At 57.1% G+C, this 24,229-nt stretch overlaps 9 protein-coding genes across 9 annotated transcripts; 3 read left to right on the forward strand and 6 right to left on the reverse strand.

The window, feature by feature from the left end:
• The first annotated feature begins 40 nt into the window (after positions 1-40).
• J3D65DRAFT_615542 (mitochondrial 37S ribosomal protein uS2m) lies at positions 41-1,719 on the forward strand. The gene is made up of 4 exons (XM_066799337.1): positions 41-201; positions 252-485; positions 534-1,167; positions 1,212-1,719. The coding sequence occupies exons 1-4, from the start codon at positions 171-173 to the stop codon at positions 1,525-1,527; spliced, it is 1,215 nt and encodes a 404-aa protein (XP_066657437.1). The 5' UTR covers positions 41-170; the 3' UTR covers positions 1,528-1,719.
• Positions 1,720-4,191: 2,472 nt separating this feature from the next.
• Positions 4,192-5,396, forward strand: J3D65DRAFT_665279 (mitochondrial carrier domain-containing protein; the record flags this gene model as incomplete). The annotated part of the gene is made up of 4 exons (XM_066802831.1): positions 4,192-4,291; positions 4,454-4,465; positions 4,527-4,663; positions 4,719-5,396. 4 exons carry the CDS (start codon positions 4,192-4,194, stop codon positions 5,394-5,396), a joined length of 927 nt encoding a protein of 308 aa, XP_066657438.1.
• A 14-nt stretch (positions 5,397-5,410) lies between these two features.
• On the forward strand, positions 5,411-6,124 carry J3D65DRAFT_615554 (uncharacterized protein). Its single transcript, XM_066799338.1, has one exon. It carries the CDS (start codon positions 5,724-5,726, stop codon positions 5,940-5,942), a length of 219 nt encoding a protein of 72 aa, XP_066657439.1. The 5' UTR covers positions 5,411-5,723; the 3' UTR covers positions 5,943-6,124.
• Positions 5,965-7,106, reverse strand: J3D65DRAFT_237764 (uncharacterized protein). Its single transcript, XM_066794730.1, has one exon. It carries the CDS (start codon positions 7,012-7,014, stop codon positions 6,373-6,375), a length of 642 nt encoding a protein of 213 aa, XP_066657440.1. The 5' UTR covers positions 7,015-7,106; the 3' UTR covers positions 5,965-6,372.
• On the reverse strand, positions 7,107-7,846 carry J3D65DRAFT_237765 (uncharacterized protein). The gene has a single exon (XM_066794731.1). It carries the CDS (start codon positions 7,679-7,681, stop codon positions 7,199-7,201), a length of 483 nt encoding a protein of 160 aa, XP_066657441.1. The 5' UTR covers positions 7,682-7,846; the 3' UTR covers positions 7,107-7,198.
• Positions 7,847-7,874: 28 nt separating this feature from the next.
• J3D65DRAFT_615558 (uncharacterized protein) lies at positions 7,875-10,030 on the reverse strand. The gene is made up of 2 exons (XM_066799339.1): positions 9,614-10,030; positions 7,875-9,544 (listed from the first exon to the last, which is right to left on the reverse strand). Exons 1-2 carry the CDS (start codon positions 9,963-9,965, stop codon positions 8,070-8,072), a joined length of 1,827 nt encoding a protein of 608 aa, XP_066657442.1. The 5' UTR covers positions 9,966-10,030; the 3' UTR covers positions 7,875-8,069.
• Positions 10,031-11,954: 1,924 nt separating this feature from the next.
• On the reverse strand, positions 11,955-14,990 carry J3D65DRAFT_237812 (eukaryotic translation initiation factor-like protein subunit eIF2A). Its single transcript, XM_066794732.1, has 6 exons — positions 14,666-14,990; positions 14,546-14,615; positions 14,422-14,493; positions 13,960-14,368; positions 13,684-13,912; positions 11,955-13,637 (listed from the first exon to the last, which is right to left on the reverse strand). The coding sequence occupies exons 1-6, from the start codon at positions 14,688-14,690 to the stop codon at positions 12,220-12,222; spliced, it is 2,223 nt and encodes a 740-aa protein (XP_066657443.1). The 5' UTR covers positions 14,691-14,990; the 3' UTR covers positions 11,955-12,219.
• Positions 14,991-15,581: 591 nt separating this feature from the next.
• On the reverse strand, positions 15,582-16,704 carry J3D65DRAFT_615563 (uncharacterized protein). The gene is made up of 3 exons (XM_066799340.1): positions 15,990-16,704; positions 15,869-15,938; positions 15,582-15,814 (listed from the first exon to the last, which is right to left on the reverse strand). Exons 1-3 carry the CDS (start codon positions 16,262-16,264, stop codon positions 15,746-15,748), a joined length of 414 nt encoding a protein of 137 aa, XP_066657444.1. The 5' UTR covers positions 16,265-16,704; the 3' UTR covers positions 15,582-15,745.
• Positions 16,705-22,114: 5,410 nt separating this feature from the next.
• On the reverse strand, positions 22,115-24,206 carry J3D65DRAFT_600648 (uncharacterized protein; the record flags this gene model as incomplete). The annotated part of the gene is made up of 2 exons (XM_066797981.1): positions 22,115-24,101; positions 24,151-24,206. The coding sequence occupies 2 exons, from the start codon at positions 24,204-24,206 to the stop codon at positions 22,115-22,117; spliced, it is 2,043 nt and encodes a 680-aa protein (XP_066657445.1).
• Positions 24,207-24,229: the final 23 nt, after the last annotated feature.

Raw genomic sequence — 24,229 nt, forward strand, 5'->3', positions numbered from 1 at the left:
TCTGGCGGAGGTTCGGCTTGCGCGTTGGGTAGGAGTGACCTAACGCCCAACACGGCTTAGCACTAGGGTTGCCGCGGCCTTTCCAACTTCTGCCGTGTGCCGTCCCGGCCTTGCCATGGCCAGCCCAGGGCAGACAGGCTTCAAGCTATCAATTCAACTCCACCGCCGCCATGATAGTCAGACAGCTGGCCCGCCGCCAGGGTGAGTGTGCTGCTTCCTGTCGTGTCGTGCTCCCGACTGACCCTCGCCAGCCCGCTCCGCCTTTGCTCCCGTCCGCCAGTGCAAGCGCTTCTTCGCGTCCGAGGCCGACCTCGACTTTGCCCAAGCAGACCACTCTGCTGTGCCCGCCAGGGTCGAGGAGCCCGTCGACGATGGCGTCGACCGTCGCTCCACCAAGGAGAAGATGAAGGAACTCGAGCGCCGCCGCAAAGCCGCCGCCGAAGACCCTACCGTCGCCCTCGACTGGGAAGCCAAAAAACATCTGAGTACGTCGACCGACCACACGCGCGACCCGCACTGACGGACGCTTCTAGAAAGCGTCATTGCCAACGTGGGCTACGACCGCCAACCCTTTTACCAGCCGCACAAGCTCCTCACCAATCCCCCAAGGCCGTCCGACGTCACGCTCGAACTCTTGCTAGCATCCCAGGCCCACATTGGCCACTCGACCTCTGTATGGAATCCCGCAAACGCCCGCTACATTTTCGGCGTCAGGCAGGGCATACACATCATCTCGCTGGACGTGACGGCTGCTCATTTGCGTCGCGCCGCCAAGGTGGTCAGCGAAGTCACGCGAAGAGGTGGTACCGTCCTGTTTGTCGGCACCCGCACCGGCCAAGACAGGAGCGTAGTGAGAGCCGCGCAGCTCGCACAAGGTTGTCACATTTTCGACAAGTGGATACCCGGCTCCTTGACCAATCGCCATCAGCTTCTCAACAAGTGTCCGACCAAGCTGGTCAACGAGTTTGACCAAGAAGTCCCAGGCTACGAGGATCAGCTGACAAAGATGCCGGCCCTCATGCCGGACCTCGTAGTCACTCTCAACGTTCGGGATCACTACATCTTGCTCAAGGAGTGTGGGCAGAATCACATTCCCACCATTGGCATTGTCGACACTGACGCAGATCCTACGTGGGTGACGTATCCCATTCCCGCAAACGACGACAGGTAAGACTCTCGATCCATATGTCAGGCCCGTGCTGACTTGACAGTCTTCGCTGTACCAACGTGATTGCTGGAGTCTTGGGAAGAGCTGGACAAGAAGGACACATGCGGAGAGCCGCCGCGGCCAGACAAGGCACAGTCACGTACACGTCGACGGTGGACCTCAACCCCATCGAACGGGGTCAAAACGATGCGCAAGATTCACAGTACGAGGTGCAATCCGCCAATCCCCAACAACCATTCCCTCGGCCATCATTGTCGGCAGCGGGTCTGCCGCAGCCAGAAGCGACAGAGTCGGCTCCATCTGACGGATCAAAACCAGACGAGGCTTTTTTGGGGTTTGAAAGGGGAGATCTAACCTAGTTGAATCAAGTGTTTACTTTGAATCCACATGCACGTGGGGCACTGCTTTTCGACGACGATGATGCTGTCAGGAATCTACCAGGGTGTCGCCTATTGCGTCAGCGGCACGAGACGAGCAACGCGGAGGCGCTTCCGTCGCTCGCTTTTTACATGATCTAATACCCAGTGCTACCCAATGTGCAAGCAAGTCACCTCGGAAGTCAGACCTCGACGACCAACACACCGTAAAGTGAGGTGACCAAGATGGGCTTTCTCAGACATCGATGAGGAAGTAGCGTTGACTCGCTGGGTCATGCCAGCAGCTGGAACTCGTATGTTCTGACACCAAGACAACTCAACCCCTGTCTAGTAATGGTCTTATTCTTTCCCCTCCTCTGTCTATCCTGTCCAGATGGCAGAGTTTGGCCCCGCTTGGTTAGGTTTTCCCGCTTCCTCTCGTGCCATTTACTCCTAACCCACGCCATCCGTCGGCTTTCCCGAGCACATTATTCTCAAGTCTACGCACATCTTCCTACAAGCCGTCCATTCATATGTACCTGTTCCGCTTACAGGGAGCAGCTGGACGTCACACCGTGGCTTACACCAAAGGCAGGCGGGCAGGCAAGCCACCGACGCGTCCATTTGGAACCTTTTGCTGGGTACAGGCGCGCAGACACGCGGTAGGTACCTGACGGCGTCCCGAATAGGCAGTCGTGCCGGCATGTTGGACGGACAGGGCGTGCCCGCACGCCCGCAAGGTTGAGAGCAGCACCCAGTGTCATGGCCCTCGACGGTTGCATTGCGTGCTCCGCTCCAACTGACCTCTTTTCATCCAGTAAGGGCTCTTGCTGAAACACGAAAACAATTCATGAGTTCGCAGGAGGAGGAGGAGGAGGAGGAGGAGGAGGAGGATATTTTGGTGTAGACAAACCAACGTTGGGTCGCCACGCTACGTGCCCATCCTCCACCATCACCTCCTCTCCGAAAGCTAGTTATTCTTAACTGCACGTCAATGGAGCAAGCAGCAAGAGGAGGTGAGCTGTTAACCCCTCCCCCCGCGCTCGTCACACAAACCACGGTCCGCACCACGGTTGCAAGCAAAGTCAAAAAGCCACCAGCGAGCAACGCGGACCCCTGCCCAGACACGGACACATCCCCATTTGCAGCAATGCTGTCCGACACTCAGTAAAGGCCGGGCAGTCGGAGAGTCGGCGGCATGAGCCGTCGCAATCGTCGACAGACAGAGACTAAAGGAAACGAAACGCTGCAGCGCCCCTCGTTTGGCAGCACTGGCTACTTAGTTTCGCTTCTGTATCCGTGGGAGCGGAGTGTCCGCTGCGTTCACCACCACCGACGCTTGGCTGTCAGCCAGCGGTAAGTTACGGGGACGGGACGCTGGCGGCAGGGCGGCAGGGCGGGCGGGCAGCTGGCAAGGCCCGCTGTGGCATTTAGCCTACCTAGGCGATGGCCCTGCTCCGCCCTACCCTGCCATACATATCCACCAGTCCATCCTTTATCATCCAGATTCTTGGTGTTTGGTTTCCGGGATAGCGATTTGGCAGCGAGCGTGATGTGACAATTGTGTAGACGGTCAATTGGTTCAGCGCAAGTCTGAAGCAGCCGACAATCATCGGGTCCGAGACGTTGACAGACCGACTGTTAAACGAGAAGCTTGAATGGTGAGGACGGTTTGATATCTGCGGAGTGCGGAGTACCCAGCTGCATGCAAATCCGACACGAGCGAGCAAAAGCCAAAAGCGGATTAGAAATCGCAGCCCGAGAGCCGACGCGCAGAAGCTACCCGACGAGACTTTGCCCTGCGTGCCCTGAGCCCCCGCCGTCGGCATGGCCTCTTTGCCGATCCCGGAGACGTGCAGGCACTCGTTCGGATTGTTGTTCGTGCCTCGTCGGTCTCGTTTACTTTGGCTTTTTTGTGTCCTTCCTTTGACTTTTTTTCCTGGCGAACCCCACGTCCGTCGTCTCGTTTCGTCTGCCTGTCACTCGTAGCACCACCGCTCGCCCAACCATCGACGCCCTCGGACTTGCCCTGGCCCTGTCTCTCCAACCGTACTGTACCTCGAGCCGAGACTCACGTCCGCCAGCAGGGGCACGCAGCCAGCAAGCAGCAACGTGAGTCGCCCATCCGTCCCTCCCTCTCCCTTGTTGTGCGCCTGTCGACCCAAACAATAATGACCCCGAGGCTTGAGCGCGGTGGTGCGATTGGCCATGATGGCGTGCTACTGCGCCGCTCGCGCTTTGTTGTGCACTATCGCGCCTCGCGCCTTATCTAACCTTATCTAATCTTTTTCTTTGACGACGTCGCAGGTCGGCCAACTTTTTTTTTTTTGTTGCTTCTCCCCTGTCACGTCTGCGCCCTATCGCAAACAAGGGAGCCCAAGAGGAAAAGAGAGGGCTCTGGTTGGTTGGTTGTTTGTTTAGCCAGACAGACACTGCGCAGAGGTGAGTTGAGAGCGTGGCATTGCGTCGGTTGGCCAGGAACCTATTCGGCATCATCCCATCCGCACGACATTGAGATTGAACACTCGTCTCGTCCCGTTGATGCCCGGCTTTACAGCTATTTGGGAAGCACCCGCGCTGACGCCTTGATGGCAGGAGTAAAGCTGCGTGGCCGCTGTACGGACTGCACTGGATTGCGCCAAGCTCAGACTCGCCCGCGATATCAAGATGGGTGTTGAGAAGGAGCTCGAGGAGACGGGCGGCTTCGCCCGCACGGCCAAGGATCTGGTTTCTGGTGCCGCCGGTGGTGTGGCGCAGGTATTGCTCGGTACGTCGTTTTTCGTTCTATTCCGTCCTGTTCCTGAAGAAGTCGGGGGGAGCACGTGGTTCCAATCCTCCATGAGCAACCCCCCGAAAAGAGATGGGCAAAGCGACAGGCTCAAGGACTGGCGTCGTCTCCAATGGAATACGTGCTAACATTGTCCGACAGGCCAGCCATTCGGTGCGTGAACAACAGCAGTCGCTGAATTCGTACATGGGAGAAAACTGACACCAGGCAAAAGACATCATCAAAGTGCGCCTGCAGACGTCGGAAGAGTACAAGAGCGCCGCCGACTGCGCGACCAAGATCTACAAGAACGAGGGCCCGCTGGCCTTTTACAAGGGCACGCTGACGCCGCTGCTCGGCATTGGCGCATGCGTGAGTGCTTCCATTCCTTTCCCCATCGCATCTCCATCAACCAACACTCCCGCAGGTCTCGATCCAATTCGGCGCCTTCCACTACGCCCGCCGGCACCTCGAAGCCCGCAACCAAGCCTCCGCCGCGAACCCGCTCTCCCCCGGCGCGGGCACGCTCTCCCTCCCGCAATACTACCTCGCCGGCGCCTTCGCCGGCGTCGCCAACAGCGTGCTCTCCGGGCCCATCGAGCACGTGCGCATCCGGCTGCAGACCCAGCCGCACGGCGCGGGCCGCCTCTACGCCGGGCCCATCGACTGCGTGCGCAAGCTGTCGGCGTCGTCGGGCGTCCTGGGCGGCGTGTACCGCGGCTCGGCCGTGACGGTGCTGCGCGAAGCGCAGGCGTACGGCATGTGGTTCCTGGCCTTCGAGTGGATGATGGCGGCGGACGCGGCGCGCAACGGGGTCGAGCGGGCGGCGATTCCGACGTGGAAGGTGGCGCTGTACGGCGGGCTCGCCGGCGAGGCGCTGTGGCTGGGGAGCTACCCGTTCGACGTGGTCAAGAGCAAGATGCAGAGCGACTTGCTGGGCGACAAGGCGCGGTACAAGAGCATGCGCGACTGCTTTGGGCAGACGTGGCGCGCGGAGGGCGCGAGGGGGTTTTGGAAGGGGCTGGGGCCCACGCTGCTCAGGGCTATGCCGGTGAGCGCGGGCACTTTTGCCGTGGTCGAGATGACGATGCGCATGTTGAATTAGATGTGATGGATAGCTTGGTGGTGGTGGTGGTGGTGGTGGTGGTGGTGGCGATGGTGGGTACCCGCCCTCCACAACGACGTAAACCAAAACAGCAAAGACAGAGAATTGAACCCTCGCGCGGCAGTCCCCGTCACATGTCCTCCAGCTACGACTGGGCATCCAAGCAATAAGACGAGCGTAATCTGCGCCGCCGCGCGTAGATGAGGAAGAGAAAGAGAAAGAGAAAGACGTGACATGATACAAATCTCGACGCGGCCGTAACTGCGCAGGCTACTATCTAGAGCGGTGGTGCATTGGCATCATGGTACATAAGCCTGAGCACAAAAAATGAAGGACATGTGTGTATATATAGAGATACTGCTTTGCCTCGCTTCCTCTCCCCTTCCTCCTTCTCTTTCTCTTACACCCACCAACCTGCCTGCACAAAAAGGACAGCATACCACCCACCACGCCAGTAGAGGCGACGAAGAAAGAGTAAACCACAAGAAAAGGAGCAGAAGGCCAGCTACCTATTCAGAGATGAGAGTATCATATCTATGTGTGTGAGTAGATAGAATAGAGAGAATAGTCCGAACAGGGAGAGTTAGCATGCATAGACAGACCCCCATCTATCCACCACCGACACTGCTGCCATCAAGACTCCGATCACTTCCTTTTACGATGCTAAGCTGGCTGGCTCATCACGACAGTCGAGCAGACCGACCAGACAAGTGCAAATAAAACCATCGGGACGAAAAGTTAACTGCTAGCAAGTACAGCAAGCGGACATACTTAGTACATACACGACGGCACCACCGCCTTCGAGCTTCAAACTTGAACGTTCAACATTCAATGGCTTCTTTTTCATTCGCTTTCATTTTCCACTTTCATTTGTGTTTTTTTAACCCAACGTGCTATCGTCACCGCCATCATCCTTCGGCGAACCTGTCCCCTGGGCTATCCCTTCTGCTATCGGCCATCGAACACGTCCACCATATCATCCCGCAAAAGCCCGGTTGAGTGGCTGGATGGACTGCACGTGCCGGCGACGACGTTCGACTCTCGATGACAACAACGCATGGCTCGTGAGCGGCGCTCGACTGAAGCAAATGTCCATTCTTCGTGGAAGCAGCAGCAGCAGCAGCAGTAGTGCAGCAAAAGAACTTTTCTGTTTTTTGATTCCGTGCCTGCACCGCGCTGAGTGGGTAGTCAACGACGGGGACGAATGAACAATGGCCTGGCGCAAGTCATGAGACAAACGCTGAAAGGACGTCAAACCCTCGCTGACATTTTGTAGAGCGTGCCCGCAGCACCAACGACAAACTAGACGTAAGTAATAGTCAGGATCGCTCGCTCGCTTGCTCGCTTCCAAATCGTGACATCGACCGTCATGAGCGTCAAACACTACTACCCACTTCTTCCGCCGCGCAAAACATAGAGCTGTAAAGAGGGGAGAAGAGAGGTGGTAGCCAGTTAAAAATCGCGCCAGGCGCCGCAAAAACAACAAAGTTCCTCCAAAATCAAAAGCACAAATACTTAGTTGAGATCGTGAAGAAGCGCACCAACAAAGAAAAGAAGAACAGAAGGCAGCGGCAAAAAGAGAAATAACAGAGGCTGTAGCAAAACACATCGTCAACATAGGTCGGCAGCCGTGAAGAACAATCAATCGTCAGGACGGATGGCGGTTTTTGTTTCCGAGTCCACAACAAGACGACAAAATAACGGGACGAAGAAATGACAGGAGGATGAAACAGACAGATAAAACGCATAGAATAGAAGAAGAAGAAAAAGGCGCTTGCCACGTTACGGCAGCTCAAGCCGCCTCAAGGTGCTGTGTTGAAAAAAAATATATCGAGCACCTTGCGAATAGAGCAGCAAACAAACAGAGACGTGTAACACGAAAACGACCAAAGAAGAATAGGAAACAGACGCCAGTGAAGAGCCAATCCGCGCAGACGCCAGACAGGAGATGGGATAGATGATGCGCCAAAGAGGTGAATGAGGTGAGGGGCGAAAAGCACCGCGTGGTACGAAGATACGGCCGGAGGAAACCCCGATCGCCCAAAGATCAAACCAAACCAAACCGAACCGGGGGCGGCGCGGCGGTGTACAAGGCAGACAGGCAGGCGAAAGGGGGCTTGAGAAAAAGAAAAGCAAAGAAGAAGGTCGTACAGCAGCAGAAGCAAAGTGGTGCGGCCCGAGCGGAGTGGGTGCAGCAGATTGGCAAATGGGCCAGCAGCGCAAAGTGCAACGAAGCACGACAGCAGTAGCAGCAGCAGCAGCAGCAGCAGCGAGAGTCGGGTCATCAGCCAACACCTCACGACGGTCGCGCAAGATCGACGCGAAGGCGGCGCATCAAGGGCGGAGCAACATCCGGCGGCACACACGGCGCGCGCGCAAAGATCGGTGGAGCTGAGTGGTGGCCGCGTCCAGTGGTGGCCCCACGAACCGGCGAACCGACAACGCCCGTGCCCCCCCCCCCCCCCCCCCCCCCATCACGCCCATCCCATCGCTGCCGACCGGCCAATGAGCCAGGAGAAGAATGCCACAGGCGCGGGAAGAAGCAAATGGAAAGATTCCCGCACACGGGCTTGTCCTCGCCTGCTGCGTACGGTAAAAGACGGTCGCGCAAATTTACTGCTCCTGCGGCTGCGCGCGCAAGCCACGTGCAGATGAGACGACGCGTCTGTCGAATCAAGGCTGTGACGACGAGAGCTCGTCGAACATGGTGCCATCAATAAACTTGGCCCACTCGTTGCCCGGCGTCAGCAGGCCCGAGTTGCTTCCTTGCTGGCTGTCGTCGCGCGACATGCCGTAGCCCAAGCCCGAATTCATCGCATCGTACCCGTACAGCGAGCTCGAGTAAGCGCCGGGAGCCATCGCGTCTGCACCCGTCGTGCCGAAACTCAGGCTCTCAGGGTTGATGCCCATTTCGGGTGCCGAGCTCGGCGCTAGCGTTTGGTTCATGCCCTGCGTCGCAGAGTTCATGCGTGCTTTGAGATTGCTGAAGTTGGGGTTGTACGTGTACTGCGAAAACTGCGGCAACATGTCGCTATTGGCCATGAACAGGGCCGTCTGCGGATCGTTGGGGTCGAGCGTGGGGCCCAGCATCTGCTGCGTCTCGGCGGGGAGCGCCATGCTGAACGGACTCGTCGACGGCATGTGCGGCATCGAGGTCGGCTCCATGCTAAAGGGCATGCTCGGGCTGGAGAAGAGGGGCTGCTGCGGCGTCGCAGGTGTCGAGCTTCCGGTGGGGTAGGACAGGTTCTGTGCTTGGTCCTTTGAAGTGTCGGGCGACGACGTTGGCGGTCGCGAGACATTGGCCTGCGTCTGAGGGGCATTGGAGGGCATGGACGGCGAGCGGACGGACTGCGCTGGCATCGACATGCGGCGCTGCTGTTCATCGCGGTCCTGGGCGGAATCACTGCGTCCCGGCGGCGGGCCCGTCGACTGCTGGTGGCTGGCATCCTGGGGCGTGGCAATGGAGGCTGCTCGTTGCTGGGGCTTCTGAGCAGTCTGCGGCGAAGGGTAAGGGGCCTGGCGGAAGGACTGGGGCGAGCGGTGAATCATCTGAGGCGGAAGCATCTGGTACGGCTGATACATGAACTGAGGAGCAAAGTGAGGGGCATTGGGGTAGGGCTGGCCGAAAGCGCCCATCATCGAAGGGTCCATCAGAGCCTGGCGGCCGGCCTGGTGCGTGGCGAGGTAGGCCTGCAGCTTGCGGTTAAAGTCGACCGAATTGGTCTGCAGGTGGGCAGTCAGGCGGCGGTACTGGGCGGGCAAATCGTCGTCTTCTTCCTCGTACATTTCCTCGTTGACGACGTCTTGCTCGGTGACGCGCAGGGCGCGGCCGGTGCGCTTCTTGTGAATCTCGGAGGCCCGACGGGCTGATTCGATCCTGGCTTCGAGACTGCGGTCGCTTCTCCGCGAAGCGGCAATGTAGGCTCTGAGGGAGGTCAGCGGAGAGCGGGTAACGTTGGCACGCGGCGACAGACCTCTCTTGGTTCTCCTCGTGGGTGCGCTCCGTCTTGACGGGCTTGGCCGTGGCCAAAGTTCGGACTGGCGGCATGGTGGGTGATGATGGAACGATGGAAAAGGGTTGTTGAGCGTCGAGGAACGACTGATATCGAACCCGAGAGCTCCCAGGTTGAAGATGACGGGTGGCGAAGCTTTTGGAAGCGGGGGCGCGGGTTAGTTGAGGGCGGAAGAGTAGAGTTTTGGGTTGCCGGCGGACCAACCAAATTTTAGGGGCAAAAGCAAAGGCGTCGGAGTCGGCGTGGTCGGGTGCGATGGGGTGGGTGGACGAGTATTTTGGGGGGAGGCAGCTGGAATTCCAAAGAGGCGACGGGGCGATGGAGACGACTGGCGGGCGACGGGGATCGAGAAGTGGTGTCGACCTAACGGGAGGGCTCTGGCGCTGGCGCTGGCGCTGGCTGGCGCTGGATCGGGCGGAGTTAAAGGGCGTGGCGTGGTCCGACGCCCGGCCGTGCGGTTTGGGCGATGCGGGGAGCAGACGTGACGGCCAACAGGACAGGACAGGACAGGACGGGACAGGGGGCGTGTCGGAGTGAATTGGACGGCTTCGACCATGGCAATCTTGCCCACTCAGACGCAGCCACAGACAGCCAGAGATTCGAGGTTGAGATGAGGCGCAGAAACAACGCATCTCTCGACTTCACAGCCGATCGGCGTCTTGGCTTCCCAAACGGGCGTGGACGGCAGATTAGCGAGCAGAGGCTATCTAGACCCAAGATCATCTAAAGTTTTCTCCCAGTCCTCACTCATAGTCAGCCTCTCCAGCTTTCTCTTCACAACATGCCCTCGACGTCACCCTTACACTCCCATCCGCTGACGCACGTGGTGTGGTGGCCGTACCCTCCCCTACCTCACCTCCCGCTACGCGACGTACCAGACCGCTGCTGGCCTTCCTCCCACTACGGTAGGGCCCTGCATCCATCACCACCATGACGGAGCCACAACCCCCCAGATCGCCCTCTCCCACCACAATCCCCGATTCACACCACAACCACGTCGTCGCCAACTACGACGCCCGCCCGCCAAAATAGCCCGAAACACAGCAACAACAATAACAACGGCGACGACGATGGAGGTAGTCAGTCAGCATCGACTAAGCCCGCCCGCCCATTGATTCCCCATTGATTCCCCTCACGCCGAGACCCAGAGCCTTCTGTTTGCTTCCCTCCGCCCTCCTCCTGCGTCCGAGGCACCCGGGACGAACCGCTCCTCACCCACCTCCGGCCGCTCAGCACTCCCACATCCAGGGACACCGCCGCCACGCTGCTGCAGCATGTCTCCCTACTCCATGCTAGCCCAGCCTCACTAGCCCGCCTCCGCGCGCGCTTGCCCCGACGAGGAATCGCCCCGCCACATGTGACGCTGCAGGCGCGTTTGTAATAGGGAAAAAGTCCAGACCGTCCAGCGGACAGAGAGGATCTGCTGAAAAAGCTGTTCTGTTTACCTGTAGTACAGCATGCGCTGTTCTGTCGCGGCTGCGTTGATATCCGTCTGCTTCCAACACTCTGCGTTGCGTCCACCCATCACCGCGTTTCGGCCAAGCGCCAGCGAATCGCGAGTGCGAATTTCGGTACGGACATGCCTCTCCATCTTCTGTCCATGCACTGCCCACCCTCCAGAGCACACACTGGTGGAAACTAGATACGGTACATACATACGTACATGGCGGGCGAGCGAGCGCGTTGGCACTATAGTACAGTACAGTGCCTACGTCGTTGGCTGGCTGGCTGGCCTAGGTCCAGCCTAGACCTAACCCTAGGCCCCGACGCGATATGCCACGACACGCGCTCTAGCCCCCCCTCCTCCCCCCACCACTTGGCTAGCGGCCGTTAGGGAGGCACTTCAACGTGGCGAGCAGCGCCGTCCCACCCTGCCTCGTGCCTCCTCCGTCTGCCTTCCGCCTCGTTCGTCAGTCAAGCTTCTACTAACATGCGTGGCGGACGGCATTTGGTTGGTTGGCTGGGTTGAAGAAAAAGGGGAGTTGGCTGTTTTGCTGCTGTGACGAATGGGGAGCGCACAATTTTTCATCCTTTCTTTTCGTCCCTTCCCTTCCCTTTCCTTCCCTCTTCCTGCCGCCGGAAAGAACCGGATTGTTGGGCCGTCCCTCGTATAAATGTACGAATACCGGTAGGTAGGGCAGAGCAGAGCAGAGCAGAGCAGAGAAGCGCGCTGTCACTCTTAGTTAGTGCATGTAGGTATCGGGCAGGTCGTCTCGGCAAATTCAATTTCCTATTCCTATCTTCCTCGTCGTCACGGACACACACCTTTGTATCTTGCATACCTACTACCTGTCGGTCACGCTCGCGCCCGGCTTCGGCTGCCGAAACAGGCGCACAAAAGCCGCGCCCTTATTGTGCCTTGAATATTGATGATTTGATGGTTCGTTGATGATGACTGATGCGAGCCAGCGGCGACTGTGAATAAGGCAGAGACATGTAGGCACGTTTGTATACGGCTGTCACGGCACAGACGGTTTGGGGGGGGGCGACGATGAAAAGGTGAAGGAGGTCATTCAGTCCTTTAGTTTTTCATTCTTTTCTCTTCCTCCGCCAGTCTGTCTGCCTTTTCTCTCTTGCTCTCAATTTTTCAAGTTTATGTTTGGTTGAGGGGGTGAGGGGATGCGGGGATGGCGTTGGTCATGTATGATGTGCATGACGAACGGCTGCCACCATAGCTTGACGATGATCAAGAAGTTGAGCAAATCGAAGACCCCCACCACCAACCTCACTCAACCAACAAACCCATCTCTCCATCCATCATCCAACAACTTCCACCTGTCCACCACGGTCAACGACAACGACAAAAAAAATCAGCCAGAGAAGCCCAGCCCATCCAACTCCTTACGGATGCCCTCCTCAGTCTGAATCTTCTTGACCTGCGTGTCCTCGAGCTTCTCGCCGCCCGCCTGCCGCATCTTGAGGTCGTCGATGGCGCGCAGCTTCTTGAGCAGGCTGCGCACCTTTTTGTCCTGGCTGTTGCCGCCCGCGCCGTCAGGGCTCGTAACCATGACGTCGGGCGTCTCGACGGGTGCGGGTGCTGCCGCCGCGGGTGCTGCTGCTGCTGCTGCCGGAGCTGCCGCTGCGGGGCCTCTGTTGGGCGTCAGGATCTGCGTCGGCGCCTGCTTGTGGCCATTGGCGTAGCCGCCGCCGCTCGAGTTCTTGTGGTGATGGTTGCCGCCGCGAGCATGGTGGTTGTCGCCTCGCGGGTAGTTGTCGCCGCGCGGGTGGTTGTCGCCGCGCGGGTGGCGGTGGTGAGAGTGCGAGCGGCCGTCGGGCGAGTTGCGCGTACGCGTGCGCGAGTTGCTGCGGCCGCCGCGGTCAGGGCTGCGGCTGGGGTTCTTGTGGCCGTGGCCGTGGCCGCCCTGAGCTTGGAGACCACCAGCCTTTTCGGCCGCTTCCCTGGCCTTCTTGGCCTCGCGCTTCTTCTTGTTCTTGAGCGCGGCCTTGGAGAGGTCGGTGTCGGCGCCTTCGCCCGTTCCAGCCAGGCTGACTCCGCCGCCGGGAGCTGCTCCAGGCGGAACGTGCTCCTCGGCTCCAGGGACTTGACGGCGAGACCTGCCAAATCCGCCTCCATTCATGTTGCCACTAGTAGAGGAGATGCCAGAGTTGACAAAGGCCGCGCCGCCCTCGTCCTCGCGCTTGAAATGGAGGGGCGTGCTGCTACCACGAGCACCCGGAGGCCGGTATGCACCAGCAGGCTTGGTCGGAGCCTTGACAGTGCTGAGGTACTTGACGGCCGATTCGTGCGGGGCCGGGACGGCGGTCAAGGCATTTTCGATTGGGTGGGCCGAGATTGGCTGAGGACGCCAGCAGACGTGGTACAACTCGGTCATCTCTTCAAAGTACATCAGAGGACCGCTCACGTGCCATGTCTTGATGCCGTTGTCGACACGAAGGCGAGGGCTCGTCGTGGCAGTGAGAATGTGCTTGCCGTCGGGGCTCCACTCGCAAACCGAAGAGTTGCTGGCTTGGATGGTGGTAACCTTGGTATAATCCTTTTCAAGGTCGTAAATGTCCATCTGACCAGCCAAGTTTCCAAAGCCAGCCACGAGGACAAAACGACCATGAGGGGAAAAGAGAATCGTGTTACGAGGTCCCAAGGCAAAGTTGTGGGTTGCAACGGCGCGCTGGTTGAAAATGGTCGTCTTGGCAGGCATGTAGCCGTAGACGACACCAAATTCCTTGGAGTTGGGAGACCAGGCTACGTCGTGGATAGGACCCTCCTTGTCTGGTTAAGTTAGCATTTTCATTCGAAAAATGGCCATGATGCTTACCGAGTGAGATTCTGGCGTCAAAGCCTCCGCTTGCGCTCAGAATATACATGTTGGTCTCTCCATAGTACGACTTGTTGGACTTGTCCACGTCGGTTTGTGCGAGAACGATGACGCTGGTGCCCAAGTTGTTCCACTTGAATTGAACCTTGTCTCCCTTGAAAAAAGTCTTTTGCGACATGGGAGCGTTGAACTGCGGCACGAGGAAAACTTTGACGGAGGCGGGTTGACCCTGAAAACTGTCAGCGAGCTCTGAGACTTTTTTTTTGGCCTTCTTACCTTGCGCTCCGGCACGAAAACTGCAACTGAATGGTTTTTGCCGGGAGAAATGGCAAAGTCCGACACTCCTTCAACCCTGAGGTTGTTCCAGACGGTGCTCAAGTCATCGCTCTTGTAAAACTGCACCACGTTGGTTACGCAGCGGGCGCAGAATTGCTCGTCGGCGGTGTACTGCAAGTTCCAGCCAGTCTGGTTCTTTTGCACAAACTGGCCCACAACATTCCTCTCAGCGCTGTCATCAATCGTCCTCCAGACCTTCAAGTTCTTCGTGGCGTTTCCAGTCTCGTCCTTTGTAGGGCGCTGCCAGGTAATAATGTACGTGCCCAGCGGGGAGAAGCCCAGTTCGAAAACATTATCCGCGGGGAGCGTGGTAACGACGGCTCCGGTCGACGCGTCAATGACGGAGACGCTGCAAATTACGCGTCAGCAGTCTGTTGAAGGAAGACGGGGGCTGCAACATACTTTTCGGGCGATGCCCATGCGAAATACTTGCCCTCGGGGGAGTAGCAGCAGCAGCGAAGGTTTCCTTCGGGCCTGTCGGCAACGGTCAGCAACTTAAACAACGGGTTGTGTTTGGAGTACGCACTTTTCAAATCCAGGCAGATCCTCGTAAACGGGAGCGGCGTTGAAAACGCCAATGCCCTTCAAAGTGCGGTCTGGCAAAACGCGTCAGTAGGCACCCGACGAAAGTTCAAGGGAGTCTGACAAGCCAACTGCGTCGGTTCAGCCATGACTAGCAAAAGCCACGGGCAGCGAGGCAAATAAAGTCGCGGAGAGTTGTCGGAGCAGCGCTAGAGAGCGGTGGTTGTGGAAGAGAGCGGGCAGTGATTCCTTTGTTCTGGAATCAAAGTGCCTTTGCGCGTCACGCAGGGCTGATCGGAAGGGCCTGCAAGTTTTGGTGGGGTGCGCGTGGCAGTCTCGGTCGCTGCGCAAGATAGTCAAATCCGCGCAAGCACTGCTCGATTGGCTGAAGGGCGAGTCGTCGAGGTGACGGGGCGGGGGACACGGAGTGAGGTTGACGTGGGTCAGAGAGCCGACGAGGATGGAGGCGAAACGGATGAGGCTCGCTTGAGCCTCTTCTTGGCTGGACTTGGCAAAGCTTCTCGGCGGGACGGGAGCGCTGCATCTTCACCACCCACATCATCACTTGCATCATCGACAGGGGCAGCTCACCCAGTTTGGACGGCTGCGCTCACTCTGATCTAATCGTGACATTCCACAGCTCTTCACTTTCGGGTTTAAGTCTTCGCTTTCTTCGACAACAACACCCAAGTCTCAGAGGTCAATTTTTCAAAGATCTTGTTCACGTCGCTTCTCCACATGTGCGGTCTGGAATCCTCAAGAATGGCCATCTCGTCGAAGCATCTGGAATACAAGACCCTCAGTGTGGGCTGCTGAGTCAGCATGCTTAAAATGCGACCGCTAACTCCTCCATCAGTTTCGAAAAGTGCCCTGACTCTGTTGAATGTCTTCCACGCAAGATCAAAGCGTGTTGCTGCGATGGTCAAAATGCAGCTACATTCGCTGATGCTTGAAAGGTCAATCGAGAGCCTCTGATGGCTCGGAACACTGACATGTCACTTCACAAAACAAAACCAATGTTGGAGCTGCTAATGATATTTGCTCCTATTTACATGTCCAGTCATTCCAAACAATATGCTTCGTAAAATACCAAAGGACGCCGACAAGACGATTCTCAATGGTCACCGAGAGAAAAAGAGCGCAGCAGCTTCAAAACATGCCGGCGTTTGCGGACAGATCCGCTTTGGGTATCTAAGCGCAGTACTTAAGCGCAGTACAGGTCGGAGGTCGACGAGTCGAAGGTGCACTTGCTGGTGTCGTAGTAGGTGGCAAGCTGTCAAATTTGTTAGCCATGGCCGATCAAGCTGAAACGAATGTCAAGACTTACGTTGATGTAGCCACCGTCACCCTGCGAGTTGAAGTGGTTGTCCGGGCCGGACATGAAGAAGCAGTCGTAGCTATTTCCCAGGTCAGTACTTTCCCCATACTCTTTGAACGTGTAAACTTACTCGGTGTGCAGGAGGTCCTGCTTCAGGTTGACGCTGGTCTTCTCGTACATCTGGGCCGTGTTGCTGACTTCGTAGCCCATGTTGTAGCAGACGGCAGCATCGTAGTTGGAAGACCTGGCATCCCACATGGCCTTGACGGTCTTCTGGGTGAAAGCCTCACGGGCATCGTCCCACGAGCCAAGGTTGGCAATGGTAGGAGCAACCTGGTTGATGGCAGCAGTCATCAAGGCCGTGGCGGCGGTGGTGAGGATGGTGACGGCGACGGCGGAGGCCATTGTGATTGTGGTTTGTTGGTTGGGTTGGAAAGTGGTGTTTGGAATGAGGAGACTGTGCTGAAGCTGATGATGTCCTTTCCCTCGACCACGGGGCGGCTCTTTATATGGCACGTTTGAGGTCTTTGAGCGGTATCGCCAGAGATTCAGTACCTTGGTGAGTCTCACCGCGACCTACCGGCACCGAGCGTCGCCCTTCTCGATGACCCGCCAAACCAGCATCGCTTCTACAGAATCGAGGTCCCATCTGGCCTCGTGGTCTGTGTATACGAGGCACGGCGGAGGCACAGTGTCCCTTGAGACCTACCAAACCTCCAAGGTACTCCCGTCTCGCAAAGGGACCTTACCAATCACTGCCCGCCCAACGACCTTGGCGCTCTGAGGACGTGTATTCAGAGAGCGCGTGCACTGTCCCTCCAATGAGGCTGAAGGACAGGCACGAGTCAGCCTGCTCGCTCGGTCGTTCGGAGAGGGGCCGAAACGGCGGCCGGGTAGCTCCGAACGACTGTCTGGTTACCTGATGCGGCTAGGGGACGAGGATTTGTAGCGAGAGTGGACTCCGTCCTGACTCGATCCTGCAGCAGACTCTCCTGTACCTGCATAAACACCTCTACCAAGCGAGCGGTCGTTTCTCGCTGAAACAAAAGAATAATGGATAGGGGCGGAGACCATTTGGCAGGCTGCTTCGGCATACCGCTTCCAATCCACCGAACGTCGAGTCCTTGGCGCCTGTCACGCCCGGCGAGATATCTCGAGCGACTCGGTCCCGTCGTATCTCGCCCTGTTGGGCGTGCCAACCGCCGCACGCCTGTTGGGTCGACTGTAATATGACCTCTTGATGGCCTAAGGGTCGGTTTCCTCCACACTTGGCTCGGTGGTGTGCAGCTCTGGATCCTAATTTCCCTAATTCCACTACCAAGGAACGTCCATGAAACAGGAACGAGTTTTCGCCGCGTCTTGTTCACCTGTTTCCGTCCATACATGGTTGGCGCTGTATTTTCTTGCCCAAACCAAGACGCCATGGCTCGCCGCGGCCCAGCAGACTCCACCAAACGGGCAGGTGTTCAACAAACGGTCTGCGGGGAGAACATCGACGACGGCGGTACGTAGCCAGCAGGCAGCGCACGGCTCGGTTATCCCATCATGATACAGCGCCTAGGGACTCACGGTCCAAGCAATGGCGAGGAGTCCACAGCGACTCACAGACGCAGAAACCACATGACCCAGCCTGCTTCCCCTACCATTGGCCAATCCTTTACTGATCTCTCGTGAGGGCGTCCTTTTTTTACCCCATGCGCATCGGCCGTTGGCCCGCAACCATTTTGCGGAGTGATCCACGGGACGGCATAAACCGCATGGGCCGTGGAAGAGGTGTGGTTGCGGGCCTTTCAAAGTGGACTGCAAGGCTGAGCCGAAATTTGAGGGTATTAAGACGTTGGATTGAGTTCAATAGTGTCTCTCGTGGACGTCACGGTCTCCTGTGGTCTTTCGACCCGGTCTCGGCAGCCAAGTTGGCGGTTGGTCTTGGTTCTCATCACGCTGAAAAGACGCATTCCAATGACTGATTCATTCGTCCAGAGCTTTGAGGTCATGACGCACCGCAATTTGATGTCCCATCTCCCGGTGACCGAGTGGCCGAGAGGAAGGACTGCAGAAAGAACAACACAAACTCTATCTCGCGGGGCCAGACGATCCTGTGGGGGAGGGCAGTGTCCAAGATGAACATCATTGCCGCAGAAAGGAGCAAAAGACGACGCTGGCGCTTGCCGAAGGGACCGGTACTTCCCGCACAGGACGATCTACATTTTCACTCAATAAAGTCTACAGACGACATCGAGTTGTCGACTCATTTGTCGTGGAAGCAGACACCGAGCGCAGTGGAAAGAACGACGTTGCTCTCTTTTTATTTTTGTACTCGCGACAACAGCTACTAATCGGTTCAGAGAAGCGGTGACAACATACGGCCGAAATTGATGATGCACATTCTACCTGCAGTACATTGGAAAGAGAGTCATACATTTTGCTTTGCCTCGCAGAGTTCCAGGCGCCATGACGTGGGGGATGATCCACGAGACAAAGCTCGAGAATGAAGAGGCTGTGAGAAGAGATGGAAATTGTCGCAACTGCAAGAGAAGAAAAACACAAAGCGCGGACCCTTCCACCCGAAGTCGGTCATGACTTTTCCTCGTCGGTGCCCATCATGGTACCAATGGAGTAATATTGGCGCGTTCCTGCCAAAGTCCATATGGCGGCCTTGAAATGGGAACCTTCACCGCCAGTCCGCGAAACCGCCTTTAAAGGCTCCATCTCTTTTCAAACCACCACCTTCATCACTGGACCACTTCCCCTTCCCATCGCTCCTTACCTCTCGCCATGGAAAACATCGGCCCTGGCGGCGCTGCATAAGTCGGGGATCCGTATGACGGCGTTTCCGTCGACCACGTGCTGAACGGCGGCCCAACCACAGACGACGGGGTTGGAGTCGGGGTCGATGTCAAGCCTTCAACACTACTCACCGTCGAGCCCGAGGGCGTGGGGGTCGGAAGCGTTGTTGTCGTGCTGGTGTACGCCGTTTCTGTCGACACGATGGTGGTCTCGCGACTGGACGGTCCGCAAGGAGTGCAAAAGGGCGGCGTGGGCCAGAGGGCTGCGGTCGTGGTGGTCGTGGTCGAGTAGACCGTGTATGGGGAGTTGATAATACGGGTCGACAATACCGTAGCCGTCCATGTGACCGTGGTTGGTGGCGTTGCCAAAATGCTCGTCTTGACGCTCGTCTTGATGCTTGTTGTCGTCACAGTGACGATACTCGGAGGAGCCGGTGTGCCGTAGTAGCGCGTGGTGGTCAAAGTGAGCGCGCTGGGTGAAACGACAGGACAGGAGCTTCCAGCGCTCACGCTCGACGAGATGTTCCATGGGGTAGAAGATGAAGTGGGCGGCAGATACGAGCTCGTGTACGTTGGTGTGCCTACACCGCCGCTGACGCTCGAATCGATGCTCTGAGTGTCGGTTGGAGTTGACGGAGGGAAACTTTTCGTGAGAGTGCTAGAGAGCGTGATAGTACGAGTGCTTCTGTAGGTCGAGATTGAGTCGCATGGACTGCACCATCATCAGTGTGCCACGCTTGGAATTTCCAAATCCCTCGGGAGGTCGATGCTTACATCCATTCTCTCTCACCCGGACTCCAGCACATGCCTACGATTGCTGACGTAGTGCATGTCCAGTTCGCACCCGAGCAGGTTGAAACCACGTTGGGAGTCGTTCCAGGAGACAAAGTGAGACTTGGGGTGACAGACGGGAATCCGCTGCCTCCGTTCACACTCGAATCAATGGACGTCGGTGGAAGCGAAGCTGATGGCGTCGAAGTGAAAGGCGGGTTCAAAGTATAGGTCGTTGAAGAGCTTGGGTACCGATACGTCGGGGTGCCCACGCTTGGTGGTGGAGCATAAGAGGGCCCTTCGTGAGCATGGCGGGGGACATTGACTTTTGAACGTTAGCGGACGGGGCCTTTTTGAGAGTTGGAGATGGAAGAGCAGTCTCTGAAGAACAGGGGAGAGACAGTAATGCTGTGCAGGCGAGGGATGATGCAAAGCAATGTGATGGGCAAAAGAGGCCACCAAAACCCCACCATCGTATCCTAACCGAGAAATGACAGTCTTGTTGGCAGCATTACAGGGAAGGACAGAATTCTTGTCCGTGGTCGTCTGTGTGGGATTCAACTTACACTTCACAGGGCCGGCTTGTCCGAGAGCCACCAAAAGAAGAGCAGTAAATCCTTCGACCAGCATGGTGCGCTGTGTTCAGGTACAAATTCTCCGAGCAACGCGCTTCCTTTCTTGAGAGGACAAGTCTTCAACGCGCGCACCGAGGCTCGAATGATGAGGCGAGGCGGCACAGAGGATGGAAAATGGAAGAAAAGGGACAACGACGTACTGTAGCAGTGAACGACAGTAGCAGTGAGCGTGGCAGATGTAGATGTTGGACCTGTCAATCCAACTTGTGTTTCTGAAGGTACACTTTATAGCTGCTTCTATTGAGATGAGGTATGTATGGACCCGTTCGTGCTCTGAAAAACCCGTTGGCAAGTTGGAAGCGTGCGACATCGTCCCAGGACATGGCGCCCTGAGATGAGGAAAGGACGTCAGGATTGATGCTTGTGTCGTCCAGTTATGATGCAGGTGGTACTGTTACCACCACAGAAGCAGAGGCGGGTGTAGCGGGGTACAGCGGGCTTGTTTGTGGTAATATCTTGTAGTACCGGCGGGTAAATGTAAGCAGATCTGCAGAAGTAGTATGTGACGTGCTGGCGTGAGGATGTATTGTGGTCAACTCCATTGACGGCATCCCGCTTGCTCTTCCGCCTCCGGATCCTGAAGACATAGATACAACAATCAAACATTTCCCGAAAGTTAGCATTTGGTCAGGGATTCGTACTCTCAAATTTGACGTGCTGTGTGTGATCCGTGACACCCGCCAGACCGTGCTCTTGCTGTCTTTGTTCGCATATCTGCTGTACTTGTGCCTTTCCTCCGGGGCCTGACAGCTAGACGGTCTCTGTTCTGGGAGAGTTGAACGACAAGACGTTCATTTGATGGTAAACCGTACCAACTTAAACGGTACAGGCTCAACATAGGACGCAATCGCTCCGGTGTTTCCTCCCGCAAATGCGTCGGTAAGACTGACATAACTTGCATGCTTCTGAAGGCTCCATTGACTTCTGTCTCTCTCTGATGTCCATTTCCACTCTTCTTTGCTTCTGAGTTCCTCCATCTCTTACCAAGCTGACTCTTCCCGTGCCGTTGCAGTATCGTCTCCTGCCGCACAAACAAAGCGCCACACGGCAAACCACTCATTCCCTGCTGCAAATCGGTCCAGATGTGAGGCCTCGGCTTAGTTCGGCGTCCTCCACCAAATCACCCAAGGGCCGTTGCATGCATAACGACTGTTGTTCCGACCCGTCCGTTCTCAGCCATGCTGCACTTTGTCAAATCGAGAAAACGTGGAGTCAAACGTGTCGCAATGAGGCCTGGAAGCTCTGGACACGCTGCGCGTACCCGTCAGGTGGAACACGCCATCGGCCCGGTCCGGCAGTCTGTGTTGTGGCGGCCTGGTGGCTGGGATAGAAAGCGAATAGGGCGGAGGTGGGTGCGACATGGCCTGCGTGTTTGCATGGAGTGTGCTTCCCAGATGTTCCTGTGGTGCGTCTAGGCAGGAGAGAGAATGGCGCAGATGAAGACGCGGTCAGTGTGCAACTCTCACGACGTGGTACGTGGGTTGGCGTATTTCGAGTTGTTTTGCGAAGAACGACATGTCAGTTGTCAAATTGAATTTTGATTCTAACGGCATTTGAATTGTCACGTATGTCGCACGACCATCCAACGCTCAAGACCCACGGATAGCTGCTCGCTCCCCTCGAAAGAGGAGTAGACAGCCAGTGATCCAAGCGCGCACACCTTCACCACCGCAGCAGAGCTGACAGCAGCAAACATGTGCTGGGTCGACGACGCCGCGCCATTTTCCAAAGGAAAGTTTGGGCAGACGGTCGCCGGGTGTTGTGTGCACGAAGCCGGTTCCTTGCTGACTCACTGCTGACCTGGCCACTCGAACCGCTGTGCAAATGGCCGAGGGGGAGGCTTGACAGATTGTCACAGGGGAACCAGCCCATTTGATTTTCCGCGAGGAATACTGAGCAAGAGGCGCGTAAGTCAGGCCTGGGCCCCACCTTGCATCGCGGGTGATGATTTGAAGTGTGTGCTGTGACATCATGAGCAACGACAAAATGGACAGGGAGAAATGAACCGGCAGACCGCGCCGGCCTGTGGGGTATATTTGCTTTTCAGTCGAGCTCCTTCGACCCTACCTCGACGACCCCAAACCTGCAAACCCAACCTTCCTCGTGTTCGCAGCTGTGGTTGTGTTCCCCAATCGCAGCATTGGGTTGCGATTGTTGGGAGCTGCCTCACCAGACATGCCATTGAGAATGCGGTCCATGCCACCAAGATCAAGTTCCCCCCTCTTGAGCAACTCGTTGTCGACTTGAACGTGTCTCTCTGCTGAGTCCAAGTTGGCAAACAAACCACCGCTCGTCTTAGTGTGAGGCGTCGCGTGGACCAAGAAGAGCAGCCTCGTGCTGCCTGCAATCAGCAAGTCGCGCGGCACACCCATTCGAGCAGCCGTGCCATCTCGGGCGAACTGCTCGATGCCATTGATCGGCTCGCCATTGAGTGTGATGCCTTCTACGCGCGTCAAGCCTGGGCCGTACAGAGATCCACTGCTGCTGGAGCCGCTATTCCGTTGCCAGAACTGTTGGAAATTGGGAATCCGAAAGACCTCGTTACCATACCACAGGACTAGGGCATCTTCTGTCTGCCCACTGGACTTGTTGATGGAGCTTGCAACAGAAATGCCACCTCGAGGGATGTCGGAAGTAGCTGATGTGACGGGGCCGTGGAAGAGGGATTCCTCGCGATGGCGACGTGTGTTTGGGGTCATGGGGGCAAGCGCCAGACCTCTGCTCCCCGTTTTCGAGGGTACCATAGGGGCCGACGACGTGGTTTTCTGTTCGGAACTGCTAATGTAGCCACGGATAGCGAAATTGAGAGTCTTGGTGACTCCAGGACCAGAGCCGTCAACGTCCCAAGCGCCCCATTCGCCATCAACTAGCAAAGCCACGATGCTACGACCATCCGATGCCCACTTGGCATCCAAGATGCGTTTGCGCTGCGCGAGGCCGGGATGAGCGGTTTGGTCCTTGACCGACTCGAAGCTTGTCGAAAATGAAGCGACCCACGCGCCCAGCCTTTTTGCTTGTGTCATTCCTGGACGTGCGGATCGTGGTCGTGCCCTCGGAGCAGCCAGAGGGTTGTAGACCTTGACGTAACCTTTGGAGTCGGCGACAAGCAGGTGCAAATGCCGGCGGCTTGGGAAGCGAGATGGGGTGAATGAGACGAGCGTTGCAGGAGCGGGTAGATATTGGGTCTGATAGGGAAAGACGGGTTTGGCGGTGAGGGAAAATCGATCATCTTTGGAGATGATGGGGATCCGGAATATGTGCAAAACGCCGGTAACCTCTATGGAGTGTGAAGCCACGACCAGGTCCCAGTCTTTGACGTCCACCATGGCGGTGCGCTTCCTGGGCCGGGGCTCGCTCTCATCGTCTTCAGCGTCTTCATCTTCCTCCATGTCAACATCCTCGGTGAGCGAATCAGCATCGTTGGGTGTCCAAGTCATGGTGATGCCGCTCGGAATGGCCTGATGTCCATGTTGTCCCTCGATGCGCAACACCTGTTCTCCGTAAGGGGCCTGTACTTTGCTGCGGTCTGCAGCCTTGCGTGCGTCGGACGGCGGTGTCAGCGGCAGGGTAATGACTCGCACGCTTGTGTCGGCGCAGGCGGCAGAGACAACAATCTTTTCGTTGAATATGGGCGGTATGACGTCTACGGGGTGCGACGGCTGATGGGGGAGCTGCGGGAGAGCGAGGGAGAGCACCTCGGTGCCCAGTGGGATGTCCAGTTGCTGGACAATGTGCGTATGCTGCTCAGACTCGTTTTCTTCGTCTTCAGACTCGAATTCGGCGTCATCCTGTGCGGGTGGCGGAGGCGCTTGCGCTGGACTTTCATCGTCGCTGGTAAGGTCAATCATGACCACATCTGACGACGTCCCGTTTGTGCCGTTGACCTTGGGCTTGCCGACTTCCTTCGCCACAGCCTTCTTCTTCAGAGCCCGGCCGCCTCTCCAGATTATGCGAATGCCGTTGGTATGGCCGTATACGAGCACGGTAGAGCCATTTGCAGCCGTCTTCGGGTAGATTTTGGCAACGTTGACGCGGTGTTGAAGATCGTAGCTGGCACTTGTCAGCTAACTTAGGGACGCTGAAGAGGCTGAGAACAAACCAGAGATGAGTCTGCTTGCCATGGCGCGTCGTGCGCGGCTCGGTCCAAGTCGCCATGGTGTTGTTGTGGTGTTGACGCA

The sequence above is a fragment of the Phyllosticta citribraziliensis genome, assembly GCF_038025025.1.
Source record: "Phyllosticta citribraziliensis strain CPC 17464 chromosome Unknown J3D65scaffold_3, whole genome shotgun sequence".
NCBI lineage: Eukaryota > Fungi > Ascomycota > Dothideomycetes > Botryosphaeriales > Phyllostictaceae > Phyllosticta > Phyllosticta citribraziliensis.